General features: G+C 39.2%; 1 protein-coding gene across 2 annotated transcripts in view; it reads left to right on the forward strand.

The window, feature by feature from the left end:
* Nucleotides 1-24792, forward strand: part of Graf (GTPase regulator associated with FAK) — a 63128-nt gene that overhangs the window by 36147 nt on the left and 2189 nt on the right. The window contains exons 3-11 of one of the 2 annotated variants that reach the window (XM_018014342.2): nt 11716-11873; nt 11970-12143; nt 20509-20724; nt 20796-20867; nt 20936-20987; nt 22337-22650; nt 22717-23047; nt 23139-23244; nt 23333-24787. In XM_018014342.2, the coding sequence (XP_017869831.2) occupies nt 11716-11873; nt 11970-12143; nt 20509-20724; nt 20796-20867; nt 20936-20987; nt 22337-22650; nt 22717-23047; nt 23139-23244; nt 23333-24787 (2878 nt within the window). The remainder of the gene's footprint in view (nt 1-11715; nt 11874-11969; nt 12144-20508; nt 20725-20795; nt 20868-20935; nt 20988-22336; nt 22651-22716; nt 23048-23138; nt 23245-23332; nt 24788-24792) is intronic. The other variant, XM_018014343.2, reaches the window with a different exon arrangement.

A 24792-nucleotide genomic window follows, 5' to 3' on the forward strand; every position in this document is an offset into this window, starting at 1 on the left:
ATTGATTTTTTTATAAAATAAAAGCTCTTTTATTTTATAAAAAATTCAATATTAGTTATATTTAGTTTTCCCAACTTTACAATGAATTTATCAATATATTGGGTAGTCGAAAAAGTCTTTTCGTATTTGTAATGAAACTTCAAATCATATTTTTAAATATTTTTAATAAACTTTATTAAATCAAAAGAGTTTTTCGACTACCCAATAGATGTACAATATTTTATTTAAATATTTTTTCGTATATACAAATTTTAATTGCCATTTATCACAGTCCCATTAATAATAGAATATTTCGATTAGTTAGTAAACCCCTTTTAGGTTCACGTCTATACCCTACAAATATGCATATAGCAGAGGAGTATTATTGCCCTATATTGGCCAGAATGGGCGCAGTGGTGGCTGCTGCTGCTGCTGCTGCAGACGCTGTCTGCTGTTGACAAGCAGTGGCAGCAATACTGAATGACTGCTCTATGCCTCTCTTTCGCTCACTTTCTTGCTGATGTACCGCTTCGGCTTATGCCTGAGCTGGCTGTCACTAAGGCTGACACTGATGACAAGATGCCGACGACTGTCGACTGCAAAAACTCTTCCAAATCAACAACAACAGCCATGAAACGGAACTGAAAGTGGATCAACGAGCCAACCTTTTGGGCCCCGTGGGCAGCTCTGCTTCTCGGTGGTGCTACCTCTGCTGTTGCTGCCTCTGCCTCTGCTGGCGTCACTGACAGTGCAGGTCAATTACAAAAATTAAGTAGCCGCCAAGTCGAGCAATGTATTTATCCGGAACCAATAAATAACAAGTATACGCCCCATTGAAACATCAGAGCAACGCATCCATAGATAAATACCAGAACTCACACATGTTTATATGCATACATATGTATCTATATCTATATGTAATTGTATACATATCTCTCTTTGTGCATTTATAGGAAATATTGTGCTGGTTTTATACCTAAATATACTAAAAGAAAGTGAAAATTGTTGCGGGCAGCTCATGTGAGAATATTGAAGTCTTCTTCTTTTCGTAAATTTATTGTGACATTTGCTAAAGCTTAAAGTGAAGAAGAGAAGAAGAAGAGGTTTTGATCAAAGTTTCATAATCAACAGCTAAAATTATCGGGTGATCGGGCACTAGGTTTTGACCAGTGAAATTTTTTGATAAACAGAATATATAGAATATAGTCTGAAGTGAATATAAAGGGAAACATATATTTTTACATATTTATTTTTATTTCTTTTAATTTATATATACTTCTTATTTAATATAAATATTTTTTTTTGTTTTACAAATTGCGAAACTTTTGAGAAAAATGTAAAATTTTTTTTTTAAATTTTTCTCATAAAAAAAAAACTTTAGGTTAATTTTATGTTATGTTTTACATTTATGTATTTATGTATATATTATTTTATTTATTTATTTATGTACATATATTCGTAAAAAAAAACGCCCAAACGTTGCATTTAGTTTACGAGTATTTCATATAATTTTGATTTGTTTATATATTTGATATCAGAGTAGTTATATAATATTATTTCTGTGGAATATATATTCTATTCTGTGCTGCACACAAATATTTGATATTTAAGTAGTTACATATAATACTATTCTTAATGAATATGATTTGAGAAAATGTAAAATCTGTATTCATGCATATTTATATTGTCTACAGGGTATCTAGCAGTTGTCTTCTTGTTCTTGCCTTGCATTACTCATCGCAACTAAATACTATTCGCTTTTCCAATAGGTAATTTCCGAACTAGCTGCACTTTGTCTCTATCTTTCAATTAGATCCTCAACTGCAGGTCTCGCTTCTTTTTCGGCTCGAGCTCGAGCTTGGGATTTCGATTGGGTTTGGGCTTGGGCTTGGGCTTGGCCTTTGCGGCGGCTATTGCAGGCGAGTTGTTGTGGGTCGCAACGCTCGCTGTACGCGGCGCACTTAATTACGCCTAATTAGCTATGCCATCGCATTCCCCAGCTTCCCCTTGCCGTGGCCAAAGCGAAGCCAGCGCTTCAGCTATGGCCGTGCTTGTGGCTGTAGCTGTAGCTGCTTCTGCGGCTGCGGCTCGGTTTGGTATAGAATGGAGGTAGCCGAAACCAATTAGAGCAGAGCTTAACAATTTTCATCAATTGTGCGCGGCTTGCAGGCGCTTGCTTGCCGCTTAATAGGTAAATCCAATTAAAAGTTCTTAAAAAATACAAAAATTAGGAACAGCAACAGCAGCAGCAGCAACAGCAATGCAATGCAACAAAATGAAAAGTTCATTAAATTTGGCCACACTACAAGTGCGCACACATACATATGTACGTAGATAATGTAGAGAGCAAATTGTCTGATGAACAGTAAAAGAGAGCGTGAGTGAGAGGGAGATGGAAGAGAAACCAAAATTACCGCTAATGTAAGTAGATTACAAAAGAACCGTTGATTCGGTTAGCTCGCTTATAATCATAATTATAGAAAACGAAACAGAATTATAAGTTTCTGCTGTTTGATGATTATGATTTTGATGATAAACAAGTGAACTGTGGGCCTGTGGGCCTGTGGGCCGTGGGCCGTTGAGTCCCAGACATTGAATTCTATCCAATTTTTTGGTGTCAATTTACACGCGTCAATCAAATGCACACACACGCACACAGATACAGGCAATCACACACGCACGCGCAGTCAAACTCGAAAATGAAAAGAACAAACAAATAAAAATCAAATCTAGGCTACAATTTGACAAGCGCCGATGACAACACACACACACACACACACGCACACACATACACATACACATACAGAGAGAGGGCAATAGATACAGTGACCATTTAATAATACCGGGAGCAATGACATATGTACATCATGCCACGCCCCCGACACACGGCCCCAGCAATACAACCGCCAACCGCCTCTGTGCGACTGTCTGTCTGTCCATTTGTCTAAACTGTCTTAACTGTCGCTCTTTCACTCTGCGCCTCGCCAACAAGTGACAAGTTATTTTCGTTTATTATTTTGACATGTTGTGCACTTGTGATAGATAGACACATACACACACACATACACACACACCCATACTCAGGCACACACACTCGTAAAATCTAAAGATAGTCTTCGTTTGACCGAAACATTCAAGCAAAATATCTCAAACCGAAAAAGCAACAACAACAACAGTAACAAACAGAAGTTCAATGAAACTTGATGATTGTTGTTGTTGTTGTTGCTATGAATTTTGTAAACTTTTTAGTTGTTTTTTTCTCTCTCTCTCTCTCTCTCTCTCTCTCTCTCTCATCTTGAATAGAGTTGTGTGCCTAGAATTATTTTTGGTCATAACTGTATCTCTAATTTTATTCATATTGCGAAACTGAAAAAATACAAAAGTAAAAAATTGTGAAACGTATTTTATTACGTGCGTTTACGAGAATTCATTAGACTTGGCTATATCGATAAGTAGTAAATAATGTATTAAGTGTGGCAAAGTGATTTATGGTAATTTGATTGGTATCAAATTTCATTGGACAACAGATTGAATGTCAAGCGATGTAATTAGGGCTATTGAGTGGAATGGAAGGGAGAAAGGGGGGACAGGGAGAGAATTGGGGGAGTATAAAGAGAGAGGGCGAGAAAGAGACAAAGGAAAAGAATTGGAAAGAGAGACAAATAGACAGTGAGAGAGTTAAATATAAAGACAGTAAGATATATATAGATAGAGAGAGAGGGGGGCTTGGAGAGAGAGTGAGAAAATGATACATTAATATTGACACAGAGAGACATAGAGAGTTTTAGAAACATGCAGTGCAAAAAGAGTGAGAAGGAATGAAAGTCAGAGGGAAAGAGAGTGATAGACAAATAGTCATAAATAAAGAGAAGGAGAGACATAAACAGACGGAGAAGAGACAGAGACTTAGAAATATAGAGAAATAGAGAAAGCGTGAGTGGGAGAGCTGCATATAGAAACTGATAAAGAGAGATTGAGAGAAAAACAGAGGCAGAAGAGAGAGAGAGAGACACACAAAGAAATAGGACGACACATAAAGACTTAGCTGGAGTCAGATATAGAGAGAAACAGAGAGAAGAAACGAAGGACATATGTACAGCGAGAAAGAGCTATATAGAGAGAAGGACAGACAAAGGAAGAGTGAGATAAAGATAAAGCAATGCAGGTCATATAAAATAAAACAAAAACATAAATACAAGAGAAAAGGGGATAAAGGGAAAGAAATTTATAAATCTCGATTTGTGATCTTTAATTAAGCTTGAACTCAAAAGAGCCCAAAATGCAATTAGCTAAAGCACAAAGTGAACTGCAGAAGCCATATTTGCTGTATGATCGTTTCATAACTTATGTTAGCTTTAAATGTGTTAATAATATACATATATTTTTGCATAATATATATTTGATGTATTTAGCAAACTGAACTTCAATATATCAAAAAGTCGATCATGTTTACCCAGATATTTAATGGTTTTGTTTTTGTTTTTGATGCCTGCATATTAACAATGCAAATAATTTTGAATAATATTTTTGATAATGTGAACTGACTTTTGCAAAAGCGTGAACATCGATCAAAACGAATTTTTTTCATTTTTTTTTTTTTTTTGCTTTTGTTGTTTATTCTGCCTCGGCTAATTTTCACAGTTCCTTTTGCGGGTCCTGCTCCGTGGTTCATTCAGAGTTTCTGATTTATTTACCCGTACTTGTTCTTGTTGTTGTTGTTGATTATCATAATGATGATGGTGGTGTTGTTGTTGTTGTTGTTGCAGCAGCTCGTTGCGCGTGTTGTGCATTTTTCATAATCACTTTGGCAGCACGGCAACGCCCCTTTTTGCATTAAGGTACCGCTAAAGTATGATTTTTTTCTGTTATATTTTTTTTAGGGTTCGCTCTCTTTTTTTCATACTTTTTTCATATTTTTTCATATATATATATATATATATTTTGTATATGCATGCAATTGTTGTTGTTGCTGCTGTGCGCTGCATTGTGTGCTGCTCTGTTGTTGTGCGTGCGTGCGCCTGTATGCATGAGTATGTGTGTGTGTGTGTGTGTTTGTGTGTATATTTGTGCATTCCATAAAACGCCGCGTGGCGTTTGACAAATGACAATGACGGTTGATGGTTGACGGTTGGTCTTGGCTGCCTCTGCAGAAAGTTGGACCCAGCCCCGAGGGCGGCTGCACTTTCGCAATGACTACGCAAAGACGGGTGAAACAGCAGAGGCAGCGGTAGACGCAGAGACAGAGGTAGAGGTAGGAGCAGAGGCAGCGGCTGCAGCACTGAATGGTGTTAAGAGCGTAGAGTCGAGCTAACGGTTTATCAGACGACAGCGACGAGGACAACAACAACAACAACAATTACAACGGCGGCAATGATGCAGCGATGCGTTAAGCAGCCGCAAAGCAGCAAAACAAAAACAACAACAACAAGAATACACCAGTCTTAGCTGCTTCTTAAAGGGATACCCTGTAATCAGCTGGCTAGTGCACTCCCTCCGCCAGCGTACTTTGACTCATAGGCAAGCTCGTGCTGAGAGGTCATACTCTGATTGTCCACCAACATATATGAATCACATATATATATATATATATATGTATGTGCTTAGAGGCTGACTGATGCCTCAGAGTACAGGGTATTTGAGCAAGGCGAGGCAAACCAAAGAGCGAAAACAAATACAAAATCAAAAGCTAAAACAAAATGCACATAATGTACGGTAAATGCAACGGCAGTTGGTGTGCCATAGTCGACTTTAGCTATAACTTGGACTCTTCTGATAACATCGGTGACTTAGTTAATTAATCATATAAAGTAAATATAAATATATAACATTTATTCTTTTCTTTTTTTAGTATTTCTATATTTAGAAAATTGATATACATATATAATAATATTTACTTTTATATTATATGCACTATTGCTACTATGATGAATCAGCACTGCAAATCTTAAAGATACTCGTTCAAGATGTGAAAGAGTATATGTGCTCTGTGTAGTTTTCGTTTTACTGAAATCAGATATAAGCTCCTTCAAAGGATTGTCCAACAACTAAATCAAATCGCTAAAAACTCTGTCATCTACAGTTTCAGAGCTACTACTATTCAGATGCCCTGTATTTTCCATAGATTTTTACCTCTAAATTATTTGTTCACATCTATTGCATGAAATGAGAATATAATTGAATATTTTTGCAAATTATGGGGACTTTATGAATAACTGTTTTGCATTTGCATTTGCATTTGAGTTGAGCAACAAGAGAATAATTTACTATTATTAATTTATTTCATAACGGGGGGGAAAAAAAAACAAAAACAAACAGAGAAAACTAATTACAGCCATTAGAAATATGTTTTGCTTAATCAACTGATTATGCAATAGGAATTGCAATTTTGTTTGCATTTGTTGCTGTTGATAAAAGCGTAACGATAATAATTGCATATGTATGTGTGTGTGTGCGTGTGCGTGTGTGTAGAGCGAGTGCTTATCGTTGATTGCTTAATCGATTGTCATGTATTATTAAATTCATATATTATATAATCTACCTATATATGTGCATATATATATATATTTACATGCATAACTCACAATGCTAACGAGCAATTGGGCTGCGATTTATTTACTCTGAAATTAATGGAACAGAATAAAAAAACACAGCATATAAAATAAATAAATGCAGACATAAAATGAAAATTGCATTTATTCTGCGCTGGGCGTGTGTGCTTAAATTAATAATTTCGCTTTATGAATTGTTTGTGTAATTTAAACTGAAATTATGCAATTAATCAAGCGTCAGCCAGAGCCGGCACAGAACTCGGCAGCAGCTTCTCTTTTCTCTGATGTCATAAAACGTTTCGAGCCACGCTCAGCTCTCGGCTCTCGCACAGAGCGCTGCTGGATCAAGCCGAAGCTTGCATCCACGCTCCACAAGTAAGACCAAATATGAACGATACATATGTAGGCCAAAGTAAGAGAAATGACCTTAGCCATGTCGAAAGATTTGTAACATGCCAAAAACGAACAAAGCAGAAGGAAATAAACACAGAAATACTAAAGTAAAAAAAAGCAAGGTATGAGCATAACGAATATGTAATACCCTTAGAAGATAGAGCTTAGACGTACTTGAGTGTTAAAGCTATAAAGCAGAGAGAGAGAGAGAGAAAGAGAGAGCTGTTGGCAAACGTAGGAAGTGATCTTATAGGGGATATTCGCCAACTTAACAAATTCTCGGAATATGTTATCAATTGAAATTATGAATAATACGAATGATTAATTTATAAATAAACAAATATTATGAATAATTGAAACTCAAATAACTACAAAGGTCTAGTCAAGTGATCCTCACTTATATACCATGAGTCCACAGGCTTTGTTCCAGTCAAATATATATATATATATTCTTTCCTCATATCTTATACCTAAAAGACTCATATGAGTTTCTGATTGTTTCAAAATATCTATTCCGAAAATCTTGAAATTATTTTACACATTTTTCGGCCCATTAACAGTAAAATACTTCGTGAAGAATATTTTGATTGCAGTTATATATGTATGTATATACATATATTCCACTATATGCATATACTGTCTATACCCAGCAGCTGAGTTGGCTCTCTTTTCGCTTGGACATTACGTAGCTTAAGAGGAAATCGTGCATACTCTCTGCTAGTGGTATTATAACTCACAGAGACGCCAACGCCAACGCCGAAGCTGCGCATGCGCATATGCTAAAGCTGAAAAAAACAGACATGAAGGTTGCTTTCTTCGATGAGTTCTTTGCATCAGTATACCCTGTAATAATAAATGCATGGGCTATATGCGTACAGCGTATAGGTGCAAATACACATGTTTGTTCTACTATATATACATGTGTATTTTTATTTAGTATGAATATATAATTATTTGCAGCTATTTTCATGCAGCTCGACTGAGTTGAACGGCGAAGTTTAGTGATAAACATAATAGAAACGCCCCTCTTTGCGACATTCATGAAAGTTGAGTCAACAGCTTATGATTAATAAACTTGGATTTGTTATATATGTATATATATGTATATGTATACCTACATACATATATGAGGGTATTTTATGGTCGAGTTCTCGACATAAACAATTTGGGTTTTTTCTCTTTGCCCAGAATCTTTCGCTGTGTATTTCTTGTTATTGCTGTCTGTATGTATAAGGCGTATATATATTTGTAGCATTGCGTATGTTTGGGTCTGCGCTTTTGGATGCTGCGTATGCTAAAATCTGGATCCGTACTCTAAAGTTTGGTATCTGTGTGCGTGACCTATTTAAAGATTTTGAGCTTCTTTTAGCGTTGATTTTAATGCGTATTCAACTCGTTGAGGAGGATAAGTCTTAAAAGCAAGAATATATGTATAGTTTCTTATATCGGAAGTTTAATATACATACATGTATGTATGTATATACTAATTTCATTATGAAATAACACATTTAACATTTCTTTATTTATGAGCTTATAATAAACAATTTGTAATACATTTGCATTTACATGTTTATACACTAAAAACATATTAGACGAATGACAATTAGCATACATTTACTAACCAATAAATTAACAAATTATAAAAAAAAAGTTTCATAAATCGTTATGAACACATTAAATATCCACATAGATCGCAATAAATTCTAGATAATCGCATTGAATAATGGCAATAAACTTTAATTTATAATCAACAAATTCTCAAGCGAAATGCTTTGCATATATACCTATATGTATAATATATATCCTTATGTTCATTTCTCTTATATTCCATTATTCTCTGATTTCCCCATTTCAATGGGTTAATTCTATTAGTATTACTATGTCTATAAGTCTGACTGGCCCAGCAACAAGAGAAATTTTAATGTCCTAGGGGCGTGGCGAGTGAGAAAAACTATGTCTGAGACCGTCTTAAAGTTGGAATTAATAAATTCTTTATATATAAACATCTATAATTGTTGCAGAACAGGAAAATTCGATCATTCCAACAATGTAGAGTTTTTGAATACATTGAATGAGTATATATAATTTATTGATGATTTAGTCATAACTCAATTATAATTGCTATAAAAAGGAAGCATTTATCTTTATAGATACTTATATTGTTTATAGATACTTATATTAGTATTTATGAGAGATATCAGGTTACAGCAATATACTTAACTATCTTTCAACTATCATTCACTAAATAATTAAGCATATACTTATTTATTTTTGTATATATATAATTTATTTGTTTACTAACGATATTTCTAGTAATTTTTATACCCTGAACCCATTGAAAATGGGAAATCAGGGTATAATGGTTTTGTGAAAAGTATGTAACAGGCAGAAGGAATCATCGCAGACCCCATAAAGTATATATATTCTTGATCAGCACGACGAGCTGAGTCGATATAGCCCTGTCCGTCTGTCCGTCCGTCCGTCCGTCCGTCCGTCCGTATGAGCAAAAGAATCTCAGAAGATATAAGAGCTAGAGAGCTGAAATTTGGCATGCATACTCGTGTATACCATAGGCAGTACAAGTTTGCTTTATTTTTTCGATAACTCGTCCGATAACTTTTTTATCGAGAATAATCGAAAAATCGACTTGGTTTTTTCAGCATAATTTTAACACTTTTAGACCTGGAGACTTCATATTTGGGTTGTATATAAAGTTAGTGGATACAAAGATTTTGTAATTTGCAGATTTTGGATACCACGCCCCCTTCTCCCCCAATTTGTAAAAGTACTAGTACTAGTACTTTTCAAGTACTAGAGACTTGTGCTTTGGAATGTACACATATTTTAACCATATGATTACGCTCTGAAAGTTTCATTAAGATCGTATGTCTACAAAAGAAATTATTCAACAAATAAATTCTCATATTATTGCCCACATTGCAGCGCAGCCCAAGCGCAGTCGCTGCTAACTGCGCAGTCAGCAGAGCACGTGCTTATAAGTGCATGTGTATGTATGTGTGCATAAAAGAAGTCCAGACTGATTAGAATATCAGCTTGGAGGGTTCAGGGTATCTCCTAGTCGAGCAGTCTCGACTGGAGCCTTCTTACTTGTTTTGTTAAATTTATAATCTTTTAAAGCTTTCAATTTGTGTGTTGACCTTGAATTGAGCTGCATTTGAGACTAGATAATAGCTGAACTACAGGGCATAACTAACAATGTAATATATAGATGTCTAAGATTAATCGACGACAAATTGAGGAATCGAGATGTGAAAACGATATGAAAATGTTCATTATTATAATCGTTGTTATAATAATAATGCTAATAAATATGCATGAAAAATGTTTCGCTAGGCTCCGACGCAACGTGAAATGGTTTTTTGATTTCTTGTTGTTTTTGTTTATCGTAAATGTTCCGAGCGATAAAACTTTCACCTACAAATCAGACACTAAACGAATTTCGTATATGATGAAGGAGAAGAAGAAGAAGCAGAAAAAAATCAACCAAAGAAAGTTTAGAAGTTTTTAATCGTCAGAAGCAACAATTCCAGACAAAGAAAGATGGAGAGAAACAAAGAGTGAGGGACAGCGGGAGAACGAGAGCGAGATAAAACAATAAGAGAGGTTAAAGAAGAAGAGCGAAGAAACAGCAGCTATTCTGAGCTGAGGCGGCCCACTCATTTGGTTTATGGCTTATTAAACTTTTTTTTTATGGTTTTTAATCAAAAGACAAGCTATTAAAAAATTGTATGCCCATCAAAAGCTGACAGGGGCTAACACATATCCGAACTGCCCGATCCCATATAGTTGTAAGTCTCACAGATTTTTAATGGCTTACTGGGCGGCTTATCAGCATGCCTAATTGGCCATTGAAATCGCAGATCTGGTGATGATACTTCGAGGCGACGGACTCATCAAACCAATCGAACATCATTCCTTCTATATGTGTATGTATCGGAATTGGAATATGAATCTGAATCTGAATCTGAAGTTGTGACTGCGTGACGTTTTAATGGCCATTGTCACACTCTAAGCGTTTAATGCTGCACATCCTGCATAATCTGCTGTGAGTGATGAGAAAAGAAAGTTTGCCAATAATAGCGATGCGAAAAGAAATGGCTAATTAATGCAAGTGAAAGTGGGCAGCGAAATAATGGCCAGGAGTCTGTGTAATGAGGATGGCAAAACAGCAAATTTAATGCGTAAGCGAACAAAAAAAAAAAAAAAAAAAAATGAATAAAGAAAAATGATGAAAACAAAATAATAATAATAATCAGTGAAGTGAATGCCATAAAGTCCATATGATGTTAATCAATATTGATACGGATATAGATGTAGAGGTGACTGGAGATGAGGATTTAGATGCAGATAGATGTGAACGAAAGTAGTGATATAGTTATACTGTATAGATACAAGAAAGAAGATAGGAGATAGATAAGAGATAGGAAGTAGGAGTAGGAGTTAGGAGATAGGAGATAGGAGATAGGAGATAGGAGATAGGAGATAGGAGATAGGAGATAGGAGATAGGAGATAGGAGATAGGAGATAGGAGATAGGAGATAAGAGATAGGAGATAGGAGATAGGAGATAGGAGATAGGATATGGAAGATTAGAGATAATAGATGGGAGACAAGACATAAAAGATAGAAAATAGAAAATAGGATATACATTGAGATAGAGATTAATAAAGTGACATTGACTTAGACATAGAAAAAGATATAAATACATATTTACATATTAATTATAACAACTATTTGTAGCTTCTCTAACCTGGTGATTTTTTTTACTGTTGCAGTGCTTTCCACACGAATGAAACAGTTGGCCATTCTGTTAAACGATTTCAACTTTGAGTGCATCGGCACTGCTCAGACCGACGATGAGAACGTCATCTGTGAGAGCTTAAAGCGCTTCGGTGCGATTATTGGCACCATCGAGGATGAACGCGAGAAAATGGTGGGTGCTGCAACATTATATATTATATACATAGCATACCATATTATATACTCTACATATATCACATATTCATTATATGCATTTCACAATTTGCAGCTAACTCTTGCGGATAAACATATTATTGAATCGCTGGAGGATTTTCGCAAGAAACAAATCGGCGGTGTCAAAGAGAACAAAAAGAAGTTTGACAAGAAGACGGAGAAGTTCTGTCAGTCACAGGAGCGCTTCCTCAACATGTCAACCAAAAAGCCAGAGAACACGATACAAGAGGTGAGAGTCGCCCAAAGTCATAAAATTCTCCAATTTCGTTCACAGCAATCGTAGACAAATTTCATCCAATTGCTTTGAAACTTGGCGCTGTACGAAAATGCCAACAGCCAAACAAATAGAATTCGTCTACACTTTTATCCTAGCGTCCTGTGTGCCTTAGTGTCTGTATTCGGTACACGCCCTGATCCAACTGCAATTGCACCACCGCCCACCCCTCGAGAGTCCCGAAAGCCCCAACAGTTTTTCGTTGGTTCCACTACTTACACAATGCATATACATAGAAGAGGAAGAAGAGTTTTATTAGCGCAAAAAAAAAGTGGCAAAGTTCCATGACCTACGTCAAATTGCATCAATATAACGTACAGTAGACACTGGTAGATGAGAGACAGGAAAAACTACGAACTTTGTTGAAATGTACAGTAAAGTAGAATATGAATTATGGAACTTGATATTTGTATGATATGTTATAATATATGTTATACAAATAGTATAAAGTTCCAAAGTTCCATTTATGTATAAATGTAAATATAGAATATATAGATTGTAAACCTGTATTTTAAACTTCTCTAGAACAGAATTTTTGCTGGAGAATGAGTAAAAATTCAGTAGAGAAGCCTTTCTAATATTACTGGTTTTCATTCTATATAGGCAGATTAGTATTCAAATTAATGATACTAAATATTATACTATCTACTGAACAAAGTTCTTCTAAAATGAATTCATTTTCAGATTAAGTTTCCATTTTGCAATAGAGATTTTTTTTCTTCTTCACTTTTTTTGAATTGAATTCTGAATTCCATCACCAATATCGGCTTTGTCGCTTGTCAGCTATTCACTGCGGCTGGCTTAGCCAGTCTTCACTGTGTGCATCGCCTAGGAATTCGTATACACAATGTGGCATGCAATCGTTGCATTTGCTGCTATTTACTCTGCGCTCGCTGCTGCCTCTGGACTTTTGTGGTTGCTCTGGCTGTCAAGTTTAACTGGCACAGTATATAATGTGTTATTCTCTGCTCCTCTGTATGTGTTTGTTGAGGGTGGTCGTTGGCTCGTTGGCTCGTTGCTACAGCAGCTATGTAGTAAAGCTCTTCTTCTTCTTCTTTTTTTTTTTTGGCCAAATGTTGCCCACTTCCGCATCGCACTCTAGCCCCTGCCGCCTGATCCTGGCCGTAGTAACTATTGCATATTGCCATGGCCAGACATGCGCGCACCGAGCTCCCATTTTGTGGCCAGCACGTTTCCGGTCATGCATTTTAAAATCTATATGCATATACATACATATATGTATATATATATACATATATATAGTGCAAACACATTTTATGAACATTAAGTAAGAGCATAGAAAACATCCAACTGGAAATCAGTTAAGTAAATGTTGAACGCTTTCGGCCAAGTCAAGTAATATTGAAGGTATTTTCTTGACAGCTGGATTTGATTTTCTAGAGAGTAGTATACATATAAGATGAGCTTTGAGCCAAGCACATTGTAGAAAGAAAAATTCAAATAAAAAGGAATCAAAAGATAACTTTTACAATTTGCCTTTCCATGCATTTTCGTTGCTAAAAAAAAAATCCTTAAAATGCAACTGGGATGCTCAGCGAAAAGTCATTGACCCAAAATCTGTCTAGTTGACCTGTAGAACAATTTTTGATTGAGGTCAATGAACTTGGACAGTGGGCCGTGTGGCTGGACAGTCACAAAAATCAATTCGTGAACCGTTTGGACCACTCTGTACGCTTTTGACCTATTCAATGAGTGCGGCCAAAAAGTAAACAGTTACCCATTCTTTATTGTTGCTGTTGCTTTTGCTTTTGCTTCTCTTGCAATGAGTGCGGCCAATGTAAACAGGCTGCGGTGGGTGGGCCCCCGGTGAGCTATGTAAACGAAACGATGATGCATTGGGACCCGACGTGTGGCCAACGCATCGACGGAACTCGGCTGATGCATCATCATAGCCTGAGCCATTGGCAGCTTTTTGATTGCATATTAATCTAATTGGCACGCGTTCCTAGGAAAGACCAGCCAGCTGCAATTTCCAATTGGGTCAGCTATTATTTTGTTGTTGTTGTTGGTTTTATTTATTTGGAATGGAATGGAATTTACGGGAGGCTTTCCATTTTTATTATAAATATGTGTCTTCCAGTACTGAAATTGTAAATATTTGCAGATTATTTGGAAGATTTTTAGTAATTGAGATTTGGGGCTGTTTGATAACTAAATTTAATTAAATTGGGCTCAACTTTGATAGAACTAGAATGATTGAAATGGCAGCGCGGTATCTTCTAGTCGTGCACGCCCAACTGGAGCACTATGATTTTTAACTTTTACACATCTATATCTAACTTTATAAATAAGTCGAATGAAGCTGAGCTAAGTCCTCTAAGTCCTTCAAAAACAGATTTATTTACTTTATATACATATATACTCCAGGGTCAGTTTATTTCTAAATACTCATCAAAGCACACTTCGGAATGTCACTGCTATAAATGGCTCTATCAATAATGCAGGCGAACAATATTTATCGATTCGAAATTAGTTGAAAATGTCGTTAAGCGTTGAGGTGGTTAACTGCCTGGATGGCTGAAAGCGATTTGAGCCACTTAGTGAATTCAATCAAGCCACAATTTGTGAGCAACCTGAACAGCGGCTGCAGTGTTGCAAGTGTGGCGCGAGTGGGTGCTCTTCGATTGGCTAAATGGGCGGTGCAGCCGCTGCGGCCGCCAGTGGCTAAATATTGATTTTTGATGCTTTGGCATGCGTGTCACGTAACCCGCGTCGTCGCCGTCTCTGTCGCGTGGCTCTAAGCCGGCCAGCCAATGGGCATGTGTACCTGCCTTTGATATCCTGGCATTTTCAAACATTTTCCGCTTCACACCCTTGCGACGCGTCGGTTTCCATGCCGGCTAACCAAGCAGGCAGTCAGCCAGACAATCAGCCGGCCGGTCGGCCGGTCGGCCTTGTTGCTTGACTGTTTAACTGTTCTCTGTTGTCTGATGTCTGTCGTTTGTCGTTTGTCGTCTGCATAAGCACCACAATTTCGTTATCAGTCACGCTTCGTTGTCATTGTTGCAACACCAAACACACACACACACACAGCCCGTTTTCCCGTCTGCCTACTATAGCTCTGCCCCTTTAAGCTGTGATATTTTCTGCTTTACTTTATATATTTTTCGCTTAAATTGTTTTACGTTCCAAAGTTTGCTAAGGCGCTTTCCCAGCGTCTCCCAGCTGGGCTTAGCATGTAAAGCCTATTAGAGTCTACAGACCGGGCCCAGCAGCAGCGGGCGGAGGCAGCAGGAAGCAGGAAGCAGCAGCAGCTAGAAGAGCTTAACAAATTATGCTTATTCCTTCTACTTCTTATGAACAAATTTAAAAAAGTTTATTATTTGGTGTTAGTCGATGTTGCTTTTTACAAACGAGTGAATTTATCTTTATACTCTTATTATGTATAAATATGTAATATATATGCATATATAATACCTGTACCTGTACATAGAAATATGTTTTGAGAATGAAAAGCTTAGACAAAGAAAACTTCGCTGTCAACTATTTGCTGTATTAATGAGTTTTGGCTATGTTATGATCCAATAATATATTATAGAAAGTCCATTGCTATGAAAATTCAAATTTATCTTAATATATTGTCAAGATCAATACAAATTAATATCCTCTGTATAAATGTAAGCTTTATTATTCGAGGTAAGAACTTCATGTTCTAAAACCTTCATATGCTAAGATCTTCCATCTAAAATCTAAAACCATATCTTATAATGCACAAGTTCTGGTCTCACAATATATAATCATATCGTTGCTCTATATATATTATACAGTATATTTTCCATAATCCCATTTTACTGCCAAGTATTTGGCTTTGTTATCGATTTTCAGATAGTTTTCTAGCCAAATATTTCACTTGGCTTTGCATTTTTGCATTTGCATTTTCCTTAAGCAACTGTACCTTAGAGTTTGTTTCTCCCACAAGTTTCTGCGACACTGGCTCAACCCCCAAAATGGCTCGACTGCCATCCGTCCCCCCACACCACAGCGACCTCCCCCCTCGTTAAGGTAATGCGTTGCCCGTTGGATGCTGTGCCTTATCAAAATTTTACTATTGCAGTTTTTCGACACGAACTGTTTCGGTTAGCAGGGTATGAAAAGTCGCCTTGATTGGACTGGTCCGGGGTCTGGGGTCTGGCTACTTCGAGGGGTTGTTGAACGCCATTTGGGTAGAAGAATGAAAATCTTATTTGCTGCTGCAGGTGCAGGCACATTTTCTTGGGCAATTTCCGCTTCGCTAACTGCGCAAACTGAAAGGAAATTGATGGAAAAAAGGAAAAGCGTTAAGCATTTGCTTTAAGCCGACATTTATGCTGCTGCTGCTGCTGCCCACGCAGCATCCTGCTGGCAAATGTCAGAATTTGGCACTGGGCGCGGGCGCTCGCTAATTTCAAGACACACGGCAATAAATTCTGCAACGAAGATACCGTTAACGTGCGTGCCTGCCGGCCTGCCTGCCTGTGTGGGCGTAGATGTAACTGTAACAGTATCTGCCACAATAGATGCTGTCGTCTATATTTAGTTACGGCCACGTTTGCCGGCCGCCAAATGTGGGCGAAAGGTTCAGACAGTAGCAAAATGTTTTTTGTTTGTGCTTTGGCCCACGCAAAAATGCCAAAACGCCGATGGCTTTCCGAGGGAATCCCACACGCACACAGTCACACACACTTGCATACCTAGAGTCTAATATACCTGACCATATACATACATATATACACATATATTTGTATTTATGTTTCAATGAGCTTTAAAGCATAAATGCGGCTTTGGCTATGATGCTTTGCTTGTTATCGATATTGTTTGTAAAGCATATATCGATGTGCATAAAATATCTGGTTTATGAGCATTTGGCTTAAAAATATTTTAAATTTAGCCTAATTCATATGTGAATTTTCAATTAAAAATTAGATTTTTACAAAATATATCGATAACACAAACCAGCACAGCAATCGATAGTTGTTAGGCAAAGCTTTCGTGTGCTTTGCTAAACCAGAGCAAACGTGCGTGCGAGCAGGAGAGAGCGCAGTAATGAGAGAGAGTCGAATAGAAGGAGAGTGAGAGGGAGAGAAGACGCGCACAGCACATTGTGCTGAAAAGTATGCTACGTTTAGTGTGTGCGGTCATTGTGTGAGTGTGTGTGTGTGCGTGTGTGAGTGTGTGTGTGAGTGTGTGTGTGAGTGTGTGTGTGAGTGTGTTTATTATTGTTGACACAAACGACCCTTAAATGTCGTTTGTTGCAGTTACTACGACATGTGGCAACAGCAGCAACAACAACAGCGACAACAACAACTGTAACATGCAATTTGCCACTTGTCCAAGCTGCCAACAAGTGCAAAAATGTTTTCATTATTCTTTTTGTTTTGGTTATTTGCGCTTTCCACTGTGCTAATTCGATTGCTCGAGCCGAGGGGCATACCTAGATCAGGCTATATATATATATATATATATATATATATATATATATATATATATATATATGTGTGTGCGTATGTATGTGTATATGCATATAGAGCTATTTCTAGAAAGGTATATCTTTGCAGCTCCTAACACCATTTCCTGATTGAAAATCAACCCAAAGCAATGAAAGTGCAGTTGATAGACAAGCAGATACCCATTGCTGTATAACAGTTTGAGAAAAATCCATAGATACTTTTATATATTTCTTTTGACTTTTGCATTTCATATTTAAAGAAACCATAAATAATAAATCAGATCTTTAATATATGTTAATTGAAGACCGATTATAACTATGTAAGAAGTTCAGAAATCATATATATTCATATGTCTATATATTTAGTTGCTTAAATTACAATAGAAAATCCTGTCGATCAAAATTAGTATAATCTCGCAGATTTTAGTTAGCTGCTTTAAAAATGAGGATGTAAAAAGTTCCGATATATATTAATATATACGTCTATGTGCGTATACCCGATTCGGAACTGAACCAATACAGTTGGGCCGCAAAGGAAGCTAGAGAAAGCGCAGGCGCTCTCCCACGCACTGGAGGCCACAGCTGGAGCTGCTCGTGGAGATGCTCGGTGGAGCTGGTCGTGGAGCTTGAAGCTCGAAGCTCGAAGCTCGCTGCTGTTGCTGTTTGGGTTTGTGTTTGTGTTTGTGTTGGTTTTGTGGAGCTGTTGTTGTTTTGGCCTGTTACGCTGTGGCCGATTTTGTTTTTGTTTTTAGGCTTGTGCTTTTTTTGTTTTTGATTTTTTGGCAATCCAATGCGAATTGCCCTGCTAAAATAACAACAAAGTCGCGCAGGATTTTCATGTGCGCGCCACACGCTCAGCTTCCATTGTGTGCGTAAGTGTGTGAGTGTGCGTGAGTATGCGTGAGTGTGCGTGTGCGTGTGGAAAGAATGCGTATAGCAAGCAAAAAAAAAAAAAAAAAAAAAAAACAACTAAAAACTAAATTAAATCGACACGCAGCAGCAGCAGCAGGAGCAGCAGCAGCGCCAATCAACCAATCAACCAGCTCGCTCAGCTAGCAGCAAGAAAAACACCAAAACACGTAGTCCAAGTTTAAATTGTATTAAAATTTATAAAATTGATATTGATGCAAAGCAAAAGTAAATAAATGCGAGAGCCAACGCGACGTGGGCGTCGAGCTCGCCGTGCGAACGCCTGAAAGCATGCTAAATGAAAAGGGAAAACGTAAAAAGAAGAAGCAGCAACAGCAGCAATAGTAGCAGCAGCTTAACAAACATTTTTCGCAAAAAAAAAAAAAAAAAAAATCAACAAAAACAATAACAAGTGCTCAAAGGCGTTTCCCTAGCTGTCGCTGTCGATGTGTGTGTGCGTGTGTGTGTGTGTGTGGCTTAACAAATTTTGCAGTGCTGCGTATCAATTTGATTTGTATTTCTAATTAATAATTCACTACAATTTCAATGTAAAGGCGATATATATAGAGTATATAGTATACATTCCGTATATATGCCAGCTGCAAAGCTGCGCAGCTCGCAGAACTTTCAGCTGCTGCTGCTGCACCAAGTTCCAAATTGAGCTGATAAAATGCAGTGCGCGGCAGCCGTTTGTATTTGTGGTAAGTGTCTCAGCTAATCCCGCAAATGTGCCCAATTTAATAATAAAAGCCTTGGGCAAGTCTGTGCGTGTGCGTGCGTGTGTGTGTGTGTCGTGTGGCCACTAACAGGTGTTTGTATGCAAGCGCATTTGTCCACACAAATCAAATGGAATGAGCAAATCAAACAGATTTAACTATTTATTTAGTTTTATTTCATTTATTTATTCTTCGGCTGTCAATTTGAATGATTAGCTGAAAGCTTTAGATGAGTGAATACAATTTCAATTTCAATCTCGATTTCATTCAGAAACAAGTTGATAATTGGTGAATTCAAACTTACAAATTTATTAAGAAAATATAATTTATGGCAAATGATCGTGGATCATACACATACATATGCAGTTGGGCTCAGCAAAATAATAGTAATACCCTGAATATAAGGCAAGCTCTACACTCACCCCAAAAAACTTGGATCCCTCTGCCTTATATAGTTACTTAGCTTTAACAAGTGGAAATGTCACTTTTGATTATAAACTTGCCCAACATCAAGGTCAAAAACTGTGAAATGACATTTGGTGTATGTGTGTCGCTGTCGCTGCGTGTGCGTGTGTGTGTGTGGAGATTTTGCAGATGTCAAATGTTCAAACTGTATGCACATCAATTGCAATTATGCTTAGGCAGCACATCAAATATCAAAGTTCAACAGAATCCGAACTGAGAGAACGCGACAGAGAGAGAGAGAGACCGAGAGAGCGAAGAAGAGCGAGAGCGCGACAGATAAACTGATAAATCACAAGGAAGCTGCAAAATGTTAAATGTCATTTGTTACGAGCCAATGCGTCCCATATTCATATGCCATAGCCGCAAACATAGTTTGTTTTTGTTTCTCAGCTCGATGTCCGTTGATATGTTGGGCCATGTTGCAAAGTTTGTCCCGGCATACAGGCACATCTATGTATGTATGCGTGCGTGTCTGTGGCAGCGGCGTGTAGGCGTAATTAAAACGCACACAGGCGCACGCAAACAGAGCGGCACAGATAGAGACACCTACGCACCACCTGTGCAACAGTAAACATACGTAAATGCCGGCCGCAAAGGTCAAAGTGCGTGCGGCAGGCACATTCAATTGTCTCTGCTGCTGCTCAAGTACATACATACATGCATACATACATACATACACATGTGCATGTGCATACATACATACATAGTCAACGACTATTCTGCAAATACGAATGCATGCATATATCCTACGCTAACGCTGCTCCATCTCGGTGTTTTTTGGCAGGCCGATGCCAGTTTGGGCATGCATGAGCGCGAATACATTCAGGAGTCGCTCAGCTATGTACTGCGCATCCAGGAAGTGCAGGAACGCATCAAATTCGAGTTTGTCGAAATACTATTGGCATTCATATCTGGCTGGCTGGTATTCTATCACACCGCTCACGAGCAGGCCGAGGACCATCGCGACTATTTGCAGGATCTGAGGCACAAGGTCCAAAAGGTCTGTAGTCATTCGCCTAATCATGTTAATTAACTTGCTTAGCTCATATTATCTTGCATTACCTTTGCCAGACTCGCGAAAATTTTGAGGAAGCTCGCGAAAAGGTCACCGAGCTAAAGACCAAGTACATGGAAAAGCGTACGGTAAATATCATTAAATATACATTCGAATTATAATTATATAGTAAACATAAATCCTTTTTGCATTGCAGAAGTCGGAGGAGATTTTCACCAAACGCGGCTATTTGTTTTTGATGGAAAAGAGTAAGTTTTTCTTGTGAAAATCGAAATCAAAAAAAAAAAAAAAAAAAAAAAAAAAAAAAAAACTAAATAAAAACTAATTCCTTTCGCAATGAGGCAGCATGTTAACAAAATCAAATATTATATATAGGATATATACCACTGAAATCATAAATCTTATTCGATATAGAAAGTAACTGCATGTCATGGCTATGGCTACAGTTTAATCAGTCTTACTTTAGCTAGATATCTAGTATTTGTCAACTAAACCTTTCATATATGGATGAGGTGTTCTAACTAAAATAAAGTTTTGAAGGTTTCATTCTATTGGGATTAACTCAATAACTAACTGTACTAGTATAACACAGTTGAGCTCAATGATAATTGTTATCTTGCTTGAAGGTCAAATACTCCAAAATAGCTGCAGACATATAGTGATCTTCCAGCAGAAAGCGATCTTTCATGGAAATTTTACGATCTTACATTATCGGACTATCATTCATATCACTCATAGTCTGAGTAAACAGCAATTCCCTTCATATAAATCATGAAGCCAAGGAGATATCAATGCCTATGCAGATCCTAACTAACAGATGGAGTATATTATTAATAAACAACATGCATCCATATTCTAATGGATAAAGGCTTTAAGTTAACAACCTCAGAGTATAGCATCTTCATAACCTAATTCCTAGAGAGTTTGGCTCTTCTTTTATCGAACTAATTGTCAAACTTTAACTAAGATTACATTTAACAGCATTAAACTAAGTTTGACAAATAGTTCCGTAGAAGATCAGTCAAACTTCAGTCAAATATTTGCTGGGGGCTGTCAAATCGCTTGCAATACACTATGTACAGGGTAACTAGCCGTGTGTCATCTGTAATGTTAATGTTAATGTTAAATGTTGTCTCTTGCCTGTTGCTTAACCTGAAGTCTAACGATAAATGTTTTGCTTTCTCATTCGTCAACCACCCACAAAACATCTTATCTGAAAACTGCTGTCTTCTTCTTCTTCTTCTTCTTCTTCTCCTTCTTCTGCTTTCTCGTCATTTTGCACTAACTTCTTGTGATACATTTTATATGGGTCTTCTCTCTTATTGTGTGTATTTTTGAATTCTATTTATTTTCTATCCAATCAAAAACACCACAAAATTCTAATCCGTGTGCTTTTGGTATCAACTGCAACTTCGACTCTGCAACCAACAACAAAACAAAAACAAACAAAAAACAAATACAAACAACTAAAAACTAAAAAACTATAAACAAAACAACCCAACCAATACCCACTCAACCACAACCACCAACCACCAACCACCAACACTGATCTCGACTGCCTGTCAACCGCAATTTGCAAACTGCAAACGATTCTTAGGTTCCCTTCTGAAAATCTCACTTTTAGAGCCTTTCAAAGCAACATGGACGAAATACTATTGCACATTCAAGAAGCAGAAGCGCGAATTCACAATGCTCCAGTTCAATCAGATGAACCACAGCTTTACGCGTCCCGAGGCGCGTGAGGACGAGAAGCTGACCCTGTTCTCGTGCCAGCGTCGGGCGTCGGAGTTTGAGAAGCGTTTCTGCTTCGATCTAACATTCAAGGAGAGGCCGGGCATTGTCTACACATTTCAGGCGCTGAGCGAGAAGGATCATCGCTCCTGGCTGAGCGCCATGGATGGCACGGAGCCGGTATGTAGCCCAACCAAAATGCTCGCTCATCCAGAAATAATCGAATTCATTGTCTCTTTCTCGCAGACTTATCTGGTGCCCGGTAAAATGAAAGCCACTGAGGCCTATCAACTGGATGAGACCGGCTTCATGTTTGTACGCCGATGTATACAAATTCTGGAGGGCCGCGGTCTGGAGGACGAGGGCATCTATCGGAAGAGCGGCGTCGGCACCAAAATCAACAAGCTGCTCTCGCTCGGCATGGAGCGCAAGGAAAACGAGGATGTCTTCACCGATGACAAGTATCGCGATCTCATGGAGAGCAACACCATTGCCAGCGCCCTCAAGATGTATCTGCGCAATCTGAACGAGCCCCTCATGACCTATCACTATCACAGCGGCTTCATCGAGGCAGCCAGTAAGAGATCAAATATATACGAGTAGCACTATCAAAAACTGTTAACCAACTCATCACCTCACTCTCTCTCTCCCTCTCTCTCTCTCTGCAGAGAAAGAGAGCCTCAATCAGCGCGTCAACGAGGTTCACAAATTGGTCTACAAGCTGCCGCAGCCAAACTTTGAAATGCTGGACATGGTCATCAGGCATTTAACAGAGTGAGTAGCTGAACAAGAATATATCTCAAATGATCATCACCATCATCATCATCATCATCATCATCATCATCATTTGCTTCACTTGCAGAGTCTCGCGCAAATACGAGAAGAACAAAATGTCTGTATTCAACTTGGGCGTTGTCTTTGGGCCAACTCTGCTGCGTCCGCTGGAGGAGACGGTCGCCGCCATTTTGGACATCAAGTTCAACAATATTGTCATCAACATACTCATCGAAAACTATGAGCGCATCTTCAAGAACGATCCAAGCACTGGCGTAGCCACAGCTGTCAATGCCGCTGTCTCAGCAGCCAATCTGCATCCGAGCAGCAGCAGTCCGCCGACGAGAATGCCGCGTGCCTCACAGGTGGGCAAGGCCGCATCGACAGGTGGTGGTGGCGGTGGCGGGAGTGTGGGACGCAGCTCGCTGTATTCGCCGGAGCAAAAGGTGTACCGTGTGCTGGCCAAATCCAATTATCCAGATCCCACAATGTCGTCCAGCTTGCAGAATATTCCAAATGGCATGATCTACGCCCATGGGCCGGCCAGTGCGAGCAACAGCACACCGCCCGGCGGCGTCACCAGCAGCGGCAGCAGCAGCAACACAAATGGCGGCGGCGGCGGCGGCGGCGGTGGCTCTTCGTTGACGGTGGTGTCGGCGCATGCGACAAACGGTGCACGGCCCGCCCAAATGGGCAGCATGAAGAACCTGCACGCCATGACGCAAAGCGAGCTCGGCGGCCGTCGCAGCGGCTCCTCGGGCACGGATGCAGCGGCCGCCGTCTATGGCATATTGGGCGGCGGCGGTGGACCCAGCACAAATGGTGGGGCAGCGCTGCAGGCGCATCATGCGACGCCGGCCACGGCCAGCAGCAATCTGCGGCATGCCGACTATCTAATGGCCACGGCCACACCGGTGCCCCAGTCGGCGTCCAGCAGTCACATCTATACGAACGCCAGCAGCAATCGTCTCAGCCTAAACGATGTCTCCCCGCCCACGGCCACAATGCGCAAGGAGCGCCACCTGCAGACCTCTGGTAGCAGCAGCGCCGTCATTGGCAGCGGACCACAGCAGCATCCGCCGGTGCAGCGCAGTCACTTTGCCTACAGCCAGGCCAAGCACTATTCACCGGTGGCAGCCGCCTCCACATCCAGCTCCAATGAGAGCGTCTGCGACTCGCTCTCCTCCAACAATGGCCTGATTGGAGTCGGCGTGGGTGGTGGCAGTGGAGGCGCTGCCCTCATTACTGGCGGCGGCGGCAGCAGCGCCAATGTGACGCGTTTGCTGAACGCACGCAGCTCGATCGACTATCCGCCAATCACATCGCAGACATCGTCACTGTCCACACTGCTTGGCAGCACCTGTGATGACATTGTTACGGCCACCGCGGCGCCATCCATGATCGGGGGCAGCGGCATGGGCAGCCTCACCGGCCCCGGCAACGGTAGCGGCTCGACCAACGAGAGCGCCGACTATGCGCCAACCAAAATGCATCGCAATCGTGACATCAACCAAATCAAGCGGGATCTATCCGCGGGCACAGCGTAAG

Source organism: Drosophila arizonae, chromosome X (genome assembly GCF_054131065.1).
Source record: "Drosophila arizonae isolate 15081-1271.41 chromosome X, UAZ_ARI_1.0, whole genome shotgun sequence".
NCBI lineage: Eukaryota > Metazoa > Arthropoda > Insecta > Diptera > Drosophilidae > Drosophila > Drosophila arizonae.